This window comes from Ananas comosus, linkage group 5 (assembly GCF_001540865.1).
Source record: "Ananas comosus cultivar F153 linkage group 5, ASM154086v1, whole genome shotgun sequence".
Classification (NCBI taxonomy): Eukaryota; Viridiplantae; Streptophyta; class Magnoliopsida; order Poales; family Bromeliaceae; genus Ananas; species Ananas comosus.
The window spans coordinates 12,662,065-12,676,219 of record NC_033625.1 but is presented as its reverse complement, the minus strand read 5'-3'; the positions used below and the strand labels follow the sequence as shown (position 1 = coordinate 12,676,219).

Here is a 14,155-nt window from a genome sequence, read left to right as displayed (position 1 = left end):
TTCGTTTTTCATTGTAACGCAGTCTAATTCTATTTTTCATTTCTGTTCCAATCATAAAAGCCAAGTATGCCCTCAAACTTATTCCCCATTTGAAATTTAAAATCTAAACTTAAGCAAACAAATTTTGTTAAAATCCACTAATAAACAGAATAACTTGTAAAATTAATTTATAATTTATAAAAGAACATGCGGGTAAGAATTGTATTATTTTGAAACAAAGAATAAGATTTTGACACTAAAATCTAACAATCCCCTACATATTTATAATAAATGATTTTTTTTCCAGGAGCGTGCATAAAGATTATTTCGCCACAATTCCCACCCTAAACTTAATAAAACAAAAAAAAAAAAATCCATGTTTATGTAACTTGAAAAATAAAATAATGCTAAAAAATAAGAGATAAAATTGTATAAAACTTTTCTACATTATCAACCATTTTGATCTGACCATCTAACTTCTAAAAAATTTTAATTTTACTACTCAATATTTTAATTTATTTAATTTGAGACAAGTAGTTACCCTTTTATTTCAAAACTCGAACATATCATTTATCTTTACACATTTAATTAATCTAGTTTATACAAATCACGTGACTATAAATTCATAAATGTAAACTATTAGCTTAATTTTATGTTCCAAAAATCATCAAATTACTTAAACCAAACAAATTGAAAATTTGATTACTAAAATTAAAATTTTAAAAAATCAGGTAGCCGAATCAAAATGGCATTTTTGTTCAGATAAGTTTTATACAATTTTACCAAAATAGAAAAACAAAAAAAAAAAAAGTGAAAAATAAAAGTGAATGAGAAGAGCACTTCAAGAAATATAAGCCCTAACATTTGCCAAAGAACTTTCACTTCTTACACATACCGCAATGGATGTATAGTATTAGCAGAGAACAGTTTATGAAGGGATATAGGATGAACAAGATAGATACAGATACAGATATATGGAGCACTATACAAGAAAAGAACTTTCACCTCTTCTTCTTATCTTCTTTCTCACTCTCAAGCACCACAGGGGCAGCTGGTATGCTGAACCACCACTCTCTCATCCTCCTCGTCCACCTCTCCGTGCTCGGCCTCCTCGGCGGCGAGTTCCTCGTGAATAACTCCAGGAACATCAGCAGGAGTATTAGCCTAGTCGGTAGAAGCGCGATACCTAAGGCCATAAAAACCAGCGCGAGTATAGCTCTGTCTGTTGCCTGTTTAACAGAGCATCGGAATATTTTCAAAAATCTAACACTTCGTATGCACGCAAAATACATGATTATGGCTGTCTGACGAACAAGCAATTTGTCAAGTCCGAATTGGGATTCCCGACCGACGAGAACTTGGGGATCTCAAAATTTTGAATGCAGTGTATATGTTACAGAAGCCAAAAAAGAAAAATACTTGCCCAATTTAATTTATGCAAAATTAAATTTTGGACCAGACCGACATCTTGGTGTCGCTCCTAGCGTTGCAGTTTTCCTTATCTAAAGTTATAAACTCTCTGAGCAATTATAATAACTAAAATCACAGTGATCTGTGTGTAAAAACTAAAATAAGAAAAAGGGAACATTAGACGACAATTTTCGTAATAAAAGAGGGTCAGAGTGTAAAATAGGAGCTCCGAATATATCATCAATAATGAGTAAGCAAAATATGATAAGAGCAACAGAAAGTTTCAAAAGGGAAGAACCTGAGAAGGGACGGCCAGAAGCAAAGCTCTTAGCTTCAAGAGAATGATATTCCCGTCCTGAACAATCTCCTCGACTTGAGAAATGGCATTTTGAACAGCCAAGAGCTGCTCCATTGTGTTCATAGGGGGAGGAGCCACAACCTTGAGTTCATTAATTGGCCTTCCTTGATTACTAAATCTAGTCAGTAACATGAATATTGCCATAAAGAGAAGCACCATTACAAGTGCATACCCTAACCATCCCCTGCATAAATTCAGATTGAGAGTTATATCTAGTCCAGACATAACTACAGGAACAAGACAAGCCGATTTGTACTTAAATATCACTTTCTTATTGACAACCCAAGGAAGATACCACATTTGATAAAGCAACAAAGAAATGGAAACTACATGTTTTACCCTTCAAATTGCCATTGCTTGACATCCTACGCCCAACACTTTTCTTATATAAACCTCATATATATACATGAATTTACTACGATATAACTCTAAAACAGGGACAATGTTGGAAGGGAAACTGGAATGACCAGTTCCATCAGCGTGTTTGGTTCGCAACCAGAATAAGAATTGGGATAAATAATTATATTTCCACATTCAAATGGGATTTCACTATCCTATTCTAGGCCAGATTATAAATAAAAGGATCAAATGATTAGCATTCCACCTTCAAAACGGAATTGAAATGAGATTCCCTTCGAACAAACAGTTGGAACGGGAGTCAATCATTCAATATAATTATGACGACCAAATAATTGGAAAATTGTTTACTTGGCAACATCACTAATTGCTACATCTTTCTGATTGGTAGACCATTAGTGAGCTGAGTTCGTTCATGCCATGGGTGCACAAATTATTGCCTGTTGGAGTTGGAGAAAAGGAGTCCTTATAGTAACGAATTCTGTAATGATTTACAGATGGAATATCAGATGAACATTGCTATTCTTCCACCATAATAAATCTTATCTTCCTCCTTTATTTCTCTAACACTTGATTCTATTTTCCTATTTGCTGGAAAATGATTCAAGACTCTGATTTTCATTCATTTCCAGCCATAGATGGGTTTAAAATGAACCTGTCTTGGCCCCTAACATCTGGAATATCGAAGGTCACATACATAATGATATCTACAATTTATGCGCTTAAAATCAGCAAGAAAATTATGAATGGATACAGGTAGAAAAGGATAACAAAGAGTATGATGAATCACACAGAAATCCTTTGAACAAGCAGCAGAAACAGACCTGATTACAATGTAAGAAAATGCACAGCAGAACACCAGAGACTTGAGAGGCTCATCCCACATTGCCAAAGACATAAGCATCTTTCCAAGCTCAGTGACAGGGTAAAGCAGCTCCTGCAGCAATAAGAAAATAAATTAAAGATCTTATCCTGGAATAACATAAAGAACAAATATTATCCTAACATAATACTAGTGGTTCCTCCTCAAAAGTAAGTGCAGTAAACAAGTCTCCTCGAATGCAATTTCAGAAAAATTCCCATGCTTAGTTTTTACAAATCCAAGTCGCCGATCATATGATATTTAGAAATTAACATCAATAGTGTATACAACCAGCAAAAACTTCAAAAGCAACAAGGAAGAATTATAAGTAAGGCGAGAACCAGATATATTGCCAACATTCTGCGATTAATTGAGTCAAACAGAAAACCACATGAAGGGAAAAACTGGTCATCAAATTTGACGACACAGACATTTAATAGAGATGCCCTTCACACAGAGTCAAACCTAATCATAGAACTAAATTCCCCCTCTTAAACTCTGGTTGTTTATGAGCCTACCCTAGAATAGAACTACCTTATAACTAGGTTGGTTAGAACTAGTTTAAAGCAAATAAAGTGCCGATTCTGATTCACATCTTCAAACTATCATCCCTAAGCCACTTTACAAAATGAGACATGCTTATTCACATCTTCAAACTATCATCCAACTGAAGAAGATAAGACATAAAGTTACCACCAATGCATGACAGCAAACTTTTTATAGTGATAGAATCACTCTATAGTATGTGCTCTCTATAGTATGTGCTTCAACATTTTTCACCAAATAAAGTGCCATCCTATTTCTCGTCCTTTCTACTAGGTAGTATGAGAAACATGGTATTCTAGCATGATAAATGGTACTTACGTGACATAAACTTTATTGGTGTGAAAACTTTCATTTCATTTTCCTAATGTCAATCGCTCCTTGTTATTCCCTCTTCCCTTTTCTCTGTCCTTAAACATTATCTGACGCTCTTTTCTTGAGCCTACATGGCCATCATTTTACTACGACTCCTCATTGAGTTCTATTATTACTCTCCTAATGTGCCGATTCTGATTAAAATTCTTAAGTAAAATAAGTATCAAACCAAAAGGTGCATTTATAGTCTAAGTAGGCAAGGTTGGACCTACATGCTTAATGAGGGTGAATAAGCGCATATGTGCTTAACACTGGACACATGTTGAGTTCTATTATAAAATATATTGTAAAATACATAACAACAAGATGGCATTGACTTCAATGAAGTCAAATAAGTGGAAATGAAATTTCACAGGCCAAAAATAAAGGATTAATTATGCTTCCAGTTCTTGTAATTTTTTCTTGTGCCAATTTAACCCCTAAACTTTCAAAAGTTACAATTAATATGTGGCAAGCTAATAATCCAAATTCCAAAGTATAGAATAGTGAAACAAGGCTCCAATAGATTCAAGGACACTAAAAGAGACATTACCTTTCAAATATAAGGATTAATTACTTGACATTAATAAAAACCACTAAATTCAGGAGAAAGTATTCTATTGAGTACCTTCATCACCGCCAAATTTGTATCAAGCCCATCAACCTTAACTCCCTCAATTGTCGCTTGAGCCAGCTCAACCCTCTTATAATTATTCCTGGAATCACTGACAGCCTTTTCTAACGGACTCATCTCCCCTACAACTATTTCACCAACAAGAAGCTTTTCATCGCTAGCAATTTGTGATGTTAATCCCAAGTTGGACAAAACAGCCAAAGCTGACATCGAATGCATTCCAGTCCCTACACTGGATCGATTTTCACGATCTAAACTCCTAGACGATATAGTCTCAGCAAGTGTTTCAAGTATAACATCACCTCCGGGAAGCTTATCACAAAGATTGAACATCAAGAGATCATCAAATCGGCTAGGCATTGATGGCACTACCTCTCGAATGGCTTGTAACCGCAGAATGCCAAGAACGGCCTTCAAGAGTGTTTCCTCCTTTTCGACGCCAGTTATGTGAAACTTTCTAATAAATCTATGAGCATAAAGAACTTCCAGCATAATGGCCAGCCAGTAGTCACGGCGGGAATGGCCTGTAAGCTCTGGAAACTCCATGAACACCGGTTCTGATCTACAGATTGAATAAAAAATCAGAATAAATTCCGGTTCCACAAAAATTTCCCCAAGAACACGATACCCTTATTTACTAGAAAAACTATGGAAATTAAGCATTTTTGTGTCCACCCATAGTCCAATTACAATAAAAATATGGGCATCCTGCATATATACACCTTTAAATATATGCAATGCGTGCATACACCTCCAATGCGTTTGTACCCTCACTAATAACCACCTTTCCATGTCCCCTTCTCCTCAACTTTATGCCACAACAGGAAAAAACTTGAAGGGTGCTCATATGATGTAACCATTATAATCCAACGCATTAGAAGCAATATTCTTTTGAAGTTGGCAAAAGCTTTGGCATCTAACAGTCTATTTCTAATATTTTAAGGGAGATGTAAAGCGATGGCAAGTTTGTTATTCAGCGCCTTACGTACCCTGGTGTAAATTCTAGTCAACTAAATGCTTGCTTAGTCAATATTTCCATAGGCACAAATATACATTTACACTCAAAGGACTTAACACGCAGTTATATCCGCAAAAATCTTATACAAGTTTGCAATATACATTTATAGCTGAAGAGCCATAATTGCTCAGCAAACTGATGAACTACTCACAATGATATGGATTTGTACATAACAGCCTTGTCAAATAGCCGTGAACCCCATGGACCAGTCAACTCAGGCTTGATAACCTGTTTTAAATCATCTGCAAGCTCATATACTTTTGCCTTATCATAGGTCATTACTCGTAGAGCTTCGAAGTAAAGAGCATGATCAGTTAGCGTCAATCTCCCTGTAGTAACAAAGTGTGAAATACTATTGAAGAACAGCACAATGACATGATGAAAGAAAGTTATGAGAACAACATAGTTAAACAAATAAAAAGAAAAACAAGCAAAAGTAATTGCTCTATGACTAAGCCACCTATGCACTTATTAGTAAAAACACTCGAAGCCAATATTGGCTAAACAGAAACACACCAGGCCATGCTGAGATTCCAACATGTTCAAGTACCGGTTGGGTTGTTAATGTTCCATCGACCTCAAGGATCTTTTCTCCCCTGCCTGACCGAAGACTTGAAAGAAGAGAAGATTGAGACTGAGTCTTCATTTTCTTTATAACTCTGCAACAATGGAAACTTTCTATTAGAGACTTTTCTGAGAGCAGAGTCCATCAGAAATGCATGTTGTGACATCCAAGTTATACTTCCTAAGCCAGCACAAAGGAAGAGAATTCGGGATGATAGTTGAGATAACACAGATTCAGCTTTTCCACTGGACAAGCTATTTTGGGACAAAAACCTACTAAACTATTCAAATCCCAACCCGCCTCATATTTTGATACATAAGTAGCACTGGCAAGATAAAAATGATTATTCTGCTGCACACTTGCCTAATATACAAAGAATAAATTTAAATGGGACCCAAGGACTCATAAATAATATGATACTTTCTAAACTTTATGACTATGTAACTATGGACTACATAAAACAGCAGCAAAACAAGCAGGTCTTAATAATGAAATTTAGCTTAGAGAATCCCTTAAAACAGTTAGGAGGACTTGCTATAATAAAGTTGGGAAAAAAGTAAGTATATAGCATCTGAATTCAATCACATTTACGTGCAAAACATATAGTCATCATAGATGAAGAGTCTTAGTTTAGTGAAATGTACATTAGCTGATTATAACCTTTCTAACTCCACAAGGTACTTCTCATACACAGCAAATGAAAGACGCCCTCCAGATGATGTTGAAAGTACATCAAAAAGGTTGAAACAGGTAATTACATCTGCAATGGTGGGAATCGCTGGAGCTATTCGAGAAAAAGCCTCTACACCAACAGTACTCTCCATGTCTACCTGCGATAGAAGATGAGCATATGAATTACTAACTAACATTACAGACAAAATAATTCTTGCTGTGGATGCCAAAAACACGCATCATACAAGAAATAGAGAAAAAGTTACCAAAAAGAAATCTTAGTTTATTGAAGGATGTGAAAAAGGATCGCCACCTTAAGTATAGGCTGACTAGAAGAAGGAACTTCCCAGGCTAACATCATGTCAAATGTCAGACGACGGAAACTTTTGTCCCCTAGGTGCCCAGTGACTTGAGAAGAAAGAGCAAGTGCTCTAAAGCAACAGTACTCCAAGAAGTTTCTTGCATAATTAGAGGGATGCTTTATGGAATCAGATGCTTCTTTGTCAAAATTATTCTGGAGTTCATCCATTGAAACATCAAGAATTCTGTAATGCAGAATTGGGGGGGAAAGAATAAGCACAAAGTAGTAAATCACAATTACAGGAATGCCCCAAAAATAACCGTATGTAAAAGAAAGAATTCTTCTATACATACAGAAACTAAAAGCATGTTAATATATTGTTTGCAATGACCAATCGAAGAATAATAGTGCCAATATTTCATCACGTCATTCAACCAGATAGTTATCCAGATAATACATTATAATAATTGTTAAAACAAGGTCACAAATCTGTTTTGGGTCTGAACAACCCAAAGCAGATAGAGGTGTTATTCCCCCTAGGAAAATGACATCCTATGGTGGGAGTACCCTCTGAAAAGGCCATCAGTAAACAACCAACCAGATGGTTGTAAATTTATTAAAAAGAAAAAAATCCTATACAGACTCATTTAGGAATTAATATTAAGCCATGAGTTCCGTCCAAAGATAGAGTACTAGCTGCCACATAACTTGAGGGTCATAATGGTATGACACTGCTATTAAAATACTTGATTCTTTTGAGAGGATTGGATCTCCATACTTCATAGAGTAAAAGATAGCAGGATAAATATAATTCCATTCATTTCTCCGAAACCATAGGGCACTTCGACATACATTGAGAGCTATTGACTCTTGCTACCTGCTCAACAAGAGTGTGGACACTAGTAAACATCAGACTCTTCTGTTAAAAACTCAATAGACCTTAAATCTAAACTTCCAAACTTGTCAACTATTAGAGACTCCTACAAAGATTGGTATCATGTAATTCCAATAACTTGGAAAACCAACCCTGGCAGCAAGGTTTCAAGCTATCAACTGAATACTCTCCACAATATTATGCCTTGTGTACTCATATGCAGGGAGGGTATCAACTAGCAATGAAACAGTTGAACCGAAAACTACATACAAGATTCTCAACTAATTGAGTTGTTGCATATGATATTGGGTCCATCAGTCCATGTGTTCGATATGTATGGATAGTTGCATAGTTATCAATTAGTATTCTCATTGTTACTTCTAATGCTTCTTGATCTGATCATTTGATGTTGAAATTTGGATTCTTGTTCCTCTGTTACAATCTATGTTATACGGACACGGGACATGAGAAACGACATGACTCGGACACGGCAACTCAGGAACTTCAAAAAAATTAGGACTCGGAGAGGCTAGACCAAAAATAAAATATTTTTTAAAAATACAATATCATGTATATATTATCTACAAAATATTATAATTTTTTCAAATTAGTAAATAACTTCTAATGATATGCCCTACAATGTTGTTGCATGAATCGTATATAGTGCTTGTATCAAGTTCATGAGTATATCTAATTTACCGCATATAGCACAACAAAATTTCAAACCTAATTTATTAGATTTATTATACGACATTAAAAAATTATATATCAAAAATTATGAAATTTGAATAATAATCTTTTATAAATTGCCCAACAATTCTTTTAATATTGTTGATTTTTTTAACTACTTAACATCTAAATGTTAGATTTTTCTAAATTTATTATATTTATACATGTCTTAAATATTATAGGTTATATATTTTAAATTACATTTTAATTCTAAAGCATTAATTAAACTAATAGAGGTGTATAGATAAAAATACATTGGATGCATGCAAAAATATTTTGTATTAAAAGTCTTCGGGAACGCTTCGCTCGGGCACCGCATCTCAAATTTTTTTTTCGTTTAATCGCTCCCACGTCCGTGTAACCAAGGTTACAACAATCTCAAGTTATGTACAGCTTACGGTCCGTCTACCATTGTATTTTGGTACCAGCAAGATTTAAAAACGCAGCAACTTATTTGGCATAGTCAAAAGAAGGCCCTGCCATAACAAGGACAGTTGCAACATGAAAATCAATCAAATAGTGCTCTTAGTGAAGGAAACACAACATAGTTCCAAACTACTACTCGATCAACAGTCAACCATCGTCTTGCAATCAGGATAATATCCACTAATGAACCGATTTGTCTATCTTAACGTGTAACACTTCTAAGATTCTGTGAAAAATTATTTAGCAAACAAATTCGGCAAGGTTTTTCCCAGATCCCATCAAATTACAAGGGTCTAATTGAAAACATACGAGTACCTTCACAGTTAATCTCACTGACAAATGAGTACAGTTCTTCTTAATATTTATTAGCTTAGGTATCCATTTCAATCACTAGATACTACATGGCATGGTTCTGAAAACAAATAGTACTGCACCACCATATTAATAGAAATTCCACCATTTTAAGGATTTTGCACTTCCAAAGACAAAAAATAAATAAGAAAATATCATTTCTAATGAGTTCCAGCTAGCAGTTGAAATTCATGTTGGCATGTTATGTTTGTGTTGTGTCAGAAACAGGGTATGATACCTAACGGGCCAACAAAAACACAACAGTTACAAATTAATGAAAGAAACAGCTCCAAGCTTCAACTGAATATTCTTCCTAAGAAGCATTCCCAATGAGACGACACAAAATGCAGGCAACAGGTTCCTACAATTGACACAAGATTTTCTGAGATCCCTTCAAATGACCAATAATCTACTCGAAATAAGACAATTATCGTGCAATTCACAAAAGGGCAAACATGTGGATTGCCCCTCAATCTTCTTTTAGCTTCTATATCCATTTCAAACCACATGTTAGTAGATGATATGGCTCTACTGTGCTGCACCATATCAAAGAGGTACTCCATCAGCTAAAGGTGACCCAACTTCCATAGATAATAAGACAATACAACAAAATTACTTCACCTCACTAATTTCAGCCCACAGAGCACTCACAAACCCTAATTTCGATTTACAGACCTCTACTACAACTGACATAAACTAAATGCTAACTCAAGAACAGTGTCCCAACAACTAAACAACAGGTTACTTGCAGTAGTGACCCCTGAACTTTTGCCAAAGTTTCGCTTTGGCCCCTATTCTTTGAAAGTGAGAACTTAATGCCTACTGAACTTTTAACAATGCGTCAAATTGGCCCATCTCATCATCTGATGTTAAGTTAATTAACCAAAAGTTGACGTACAGACAATTAGACATCGAGTAAACCTTTTTTTGACAAATAACTTGGCATCAGAAAGTTCTCATGCACTTTATTGTGAAATGTCTAGTTATCAGTTCTATCGAAAGGTAAGCTCTAATTCATGTATTTACTTCATACCTGTGTTCAAATCTCACTCATTCGGCATTCAGATCAAATTTTTCTTAATCAGTAAAATCCACGTCGGATGACAAAATGAGCCAATTTGGTATATTTATAGAAGTTTAGGAGGCATTAAGTTTATTTTAAAGGAATAGGGTACAAAGTGAAGCTTTGATGAAAACTCGGAGGCTACCAGCGCAATTAACCCATGAAACAGCTGTAAACAACACTACAATAGCATTATATCAAAAATCGAAACTTTGTATTTGATCGAAGAGGCGTAATCGAGGAGAGAGATCACACCGGGAGCATCTGCCGACGATGACGTTGGCCATGGGGGAGAGCTCGGAGATCCACTTCCTCCGCCCCGACGGCGACCGCCCCATCTCCTCAAACTCCTCGTCGAACGAGGTCCTGCGGCTCAAAACCCACTTGAACGACCCCTCCCTCACCAACCCCTCCAGCAAATCCCTCGTCTTGCTCATCATCGCCATCTCTCCCCCTCCTCCTCCTCTCTCCTAAAACCCTAAATCCTTCATAAAACCCACTTGAACGACCCTTCCCGCACCAACCCCTCCAACAAATCCCTCGTCTTGCTCACCATCGCCATCTCTCTCCCGCCTCCTCTCTCCTCCCCTCTCCTAAAACCCTAAATCCCCTGTAAAACCTACCTCATTCAACTCGGATTCTCCTCTATTCTGCGGATTTGGGGTCGAATTTAATGAATTGGGGATGGGTTCGGGGGATTATGCCGCGGAAATGGGAGGGGGAGGGAGAGGGGAATGGGTTGAGGAGTGGACAAAAGGTTTAGGAAGGCACAGCCCATACAAAGAAAAGAGGGGAGGCAAAAGAGTGTAACTTTTTGGGTTGCGGAAGGTCGGAGGAACGGATAGAATCAAGATTTTACCTTAGCTGAGCGGTCTTGTCACCTACCCTATTTATTTATTTATTTATTTATTTATTTATTAGAGCAATTACTTACATGTTCCTATAAAGTTTTTGATTTTTTTAAATTTATTTTTCTATATAAAAATTATCATTTCAAAACTTTACTATTTAAAAAAATAGTCTCATAAATTTTCATGCTGTTTTAAATATATTACTAGAGTTAGAAATCTTGCTTCGATCACTGTAATGAATTGTAGCACACACTTCTAACTGATAGATTTACTGCCCGATAGAAAGACATAACCTCTAATAGACCTAATATTTTTTCTATACTATTTTTTGTTTTGAGTAAGAGAGGCATCCTCGTCCGTTGATCTATTCAGATCAAAATAGTAGTTTAAAAACTTAGCGGGTTATTAATAGACTTACATATGCCCCTTTAAAAAAGAAAGTTAGCTTTTTTTTGGGGGGGAGGGAGGGAGGGGGGAGTTATCTCATATGTGGCGGAGCTTTCCATTTCACCTGAAAATTGTTGGGTGCACCTGATCGATCCATATAGGGCGTGTTTGGTTCGCTTCTTTTTCACTCTGGAATTGGAATCGGAATAGACGAATCCGTTTGTAAATATTTGGTACGGTGGAGTACCATTCCGATTGCGATTCCCGAGTGGAATAGGAATCCCCCAATCACATCTTTTTCCAATCAGGCCTAAGTGGCCGGATTGAAAGTTGAATCCGGACGAAATGGATATTTATTCGGATTAAATTTATTTTTTTAATTTTTTTAATTAAAATATGAGTTTAAATTTAGAAATTAAATTTATAATTTTAAATTTTAATTTTAATTTGAATTTGAATTAAAAATTAAAATTTAATCAAGTATTTTGAATCTAACTTATGAATTTGAATTTAAATTAAATTTTAATTTATATAAAGTTTTATTCAAATTTTAATTAAAACTTAAATTAAATTTATGGATAAAAATTAAAATTTAAATTGTAATTTTAAGTTTGAATTTGAATAAATCGAAATTTAGTTTTATATTTTGAATTATCCACTCAAGTTCAAAGTTTAATTTTTTTAAAAAAAAATAGATTTAAAATTTTGACATTATTTAAAAATTTTGATGTAAATTTTTAATATTTAATTTTCAATTTGAATTTAAATAAATATATTATAAAGATAAAGTTAGCATATTAATTTGATTACGTTTTTTATATTTATCTGAACCAAACACCGACAATGGGAATGATTTATTCCGTTTCCGATTCCAGCTTATTTCGATTACGATTCTGATTCCGATTCCGACTTCGAACCAAACACGCCCATATTGTAATATTTCATATATTAAAATAAACTTAAGGTGCGTTTGGTTGCACTATTTTTGTAAGATTCCTAGTAATTCAATATGAATAAAAAAATATATATGATGGTGTTTGACTAAACGCACAAATTAATCTAGTTGGAAATATTAAATTTTACTTGGGAATAGGGATGCAAACGGGGCGGATCTGGGGGCGGGAGCCCCCGCCCCGACTAGCAAAATCCTGCCTCACGTCCCGCCCCGAATCTGTGACGGGTTAAAAAATGCATCCCATAATCCGCCCCGCCTCGTAACCCACCTCCCGCCAGCGCCCCGAATCCGCCTCGCCAACTAATATTTTTTATAAAATTATAATATTATTAATATTTCGTAAAATGTAAATTAATAATTTTTAATAATATTTTATATATATATATATATATATATATATATATATATATATATATATANACCGTGCATCGGATCTGAAATCCGTCAGTGCCATTTGTTCCAGAATAGCTGAACTGATCGAAACGAGCTATTGGATCGCTATGAACGGAGTCCGATACGCGCCGAAAGCCAACTCTACTCCGTGGCTTCTCCGGAAAACCGGAGTTACTATTCACTTAAGTGAAAACTAATAATCGCGTAACTTCTCCGTTTTAGCTCATTTTCGCCTGAAATTTGACGAGTGCTTATGTAATTAAATTACACACATAAACATCGTCAACAGAGAGTCTAATTGTACTGTCAAAATTTCAGTCCTTACAATTTTTTAGGAATATTTTTTAAAATATAAATAATTTTCAAGGCGGATTCGGGGCGGATCATGGCGGGGCAGATTCGGGCCGGGTCAAAATTTCTCCCATTTCCTGCCCCGAATCCGTTTATTTTCTCCTATTTACTGCCCCCGTCGGGGCGGATCGGGGCGGGAGCTCCACCAACCCGGATCCGTTTGCATCCCTACTTGGGAATGAGATTCATCTCAGAATGCTAATCTCATTCCTTTAAGGGAGGGTAACTATCTTCATATTAATAGATTGGGATAATAATAATATGTCTAATTTAATCCACACCTTTTCTTTTTTTTCACCCGCTGCCTAGTTGGTATTGTGTTTCTTTACTCTCTGACCTCATATCTCTCTCTAAACTTAAACTCTTTTTCTCTCTTCAAGCTAAGCTCTCCCTCCCCCCCCCCTCTTTCTAAAATCGTAACTTTCTCACTTCCTCTAATCTCGTCTCCATTTCTCTTCCTAGGTGAGACTCCAAGTAGTCCTATATATAAGATAAAATAGGGCTAAAACTCTTAATCTGGACCGATAATCGAAGGTCAAGATGGAAGGGGAGGCCGGAAAACCATACCGTGTCTGTCCGAGAGCGCTCAGATCTGCAACATCGGCAGTAAAGGGGTCTTGCAAACCCACATAAAAGAGGAAGAAGATGGTCAATCAGAGGTCCAGACGGTCTCAGGGAGCCCACAAACCCTTTGCCTAGCGAGAAATACAAGTTAATCTGCA

General features: G+C 35.8%; 1 protein-coding gene across 1 annotated transcript; it reads right to left on the bottom strand.

Moving 5' to 3' along the window:
• Nucleotides 820–10,942, bottom strand: LOC109710514. The gene is made up of 9 exons (XM_020233146.1): nt 10,752–10,942; nt 7,066–7,297; nt 6,741–6,910; nt 6,032–6,174; nt 5,667–5,844; nt 4,492–5,059; nt 2,929–3,041; nt 1,688–1,931; nt 820–1,208 (listed from the first exon to the last, which is right to left on the bottom strand). The coding sequence occupies exons 1-9, from the start codon at nt 10,940–10,942 to the stop codon at nt 981–983; spliced, it is 2,067 nt and encodes a 688-aa protein (XP_020088735.1). The 3' UTR covers nt 820–980.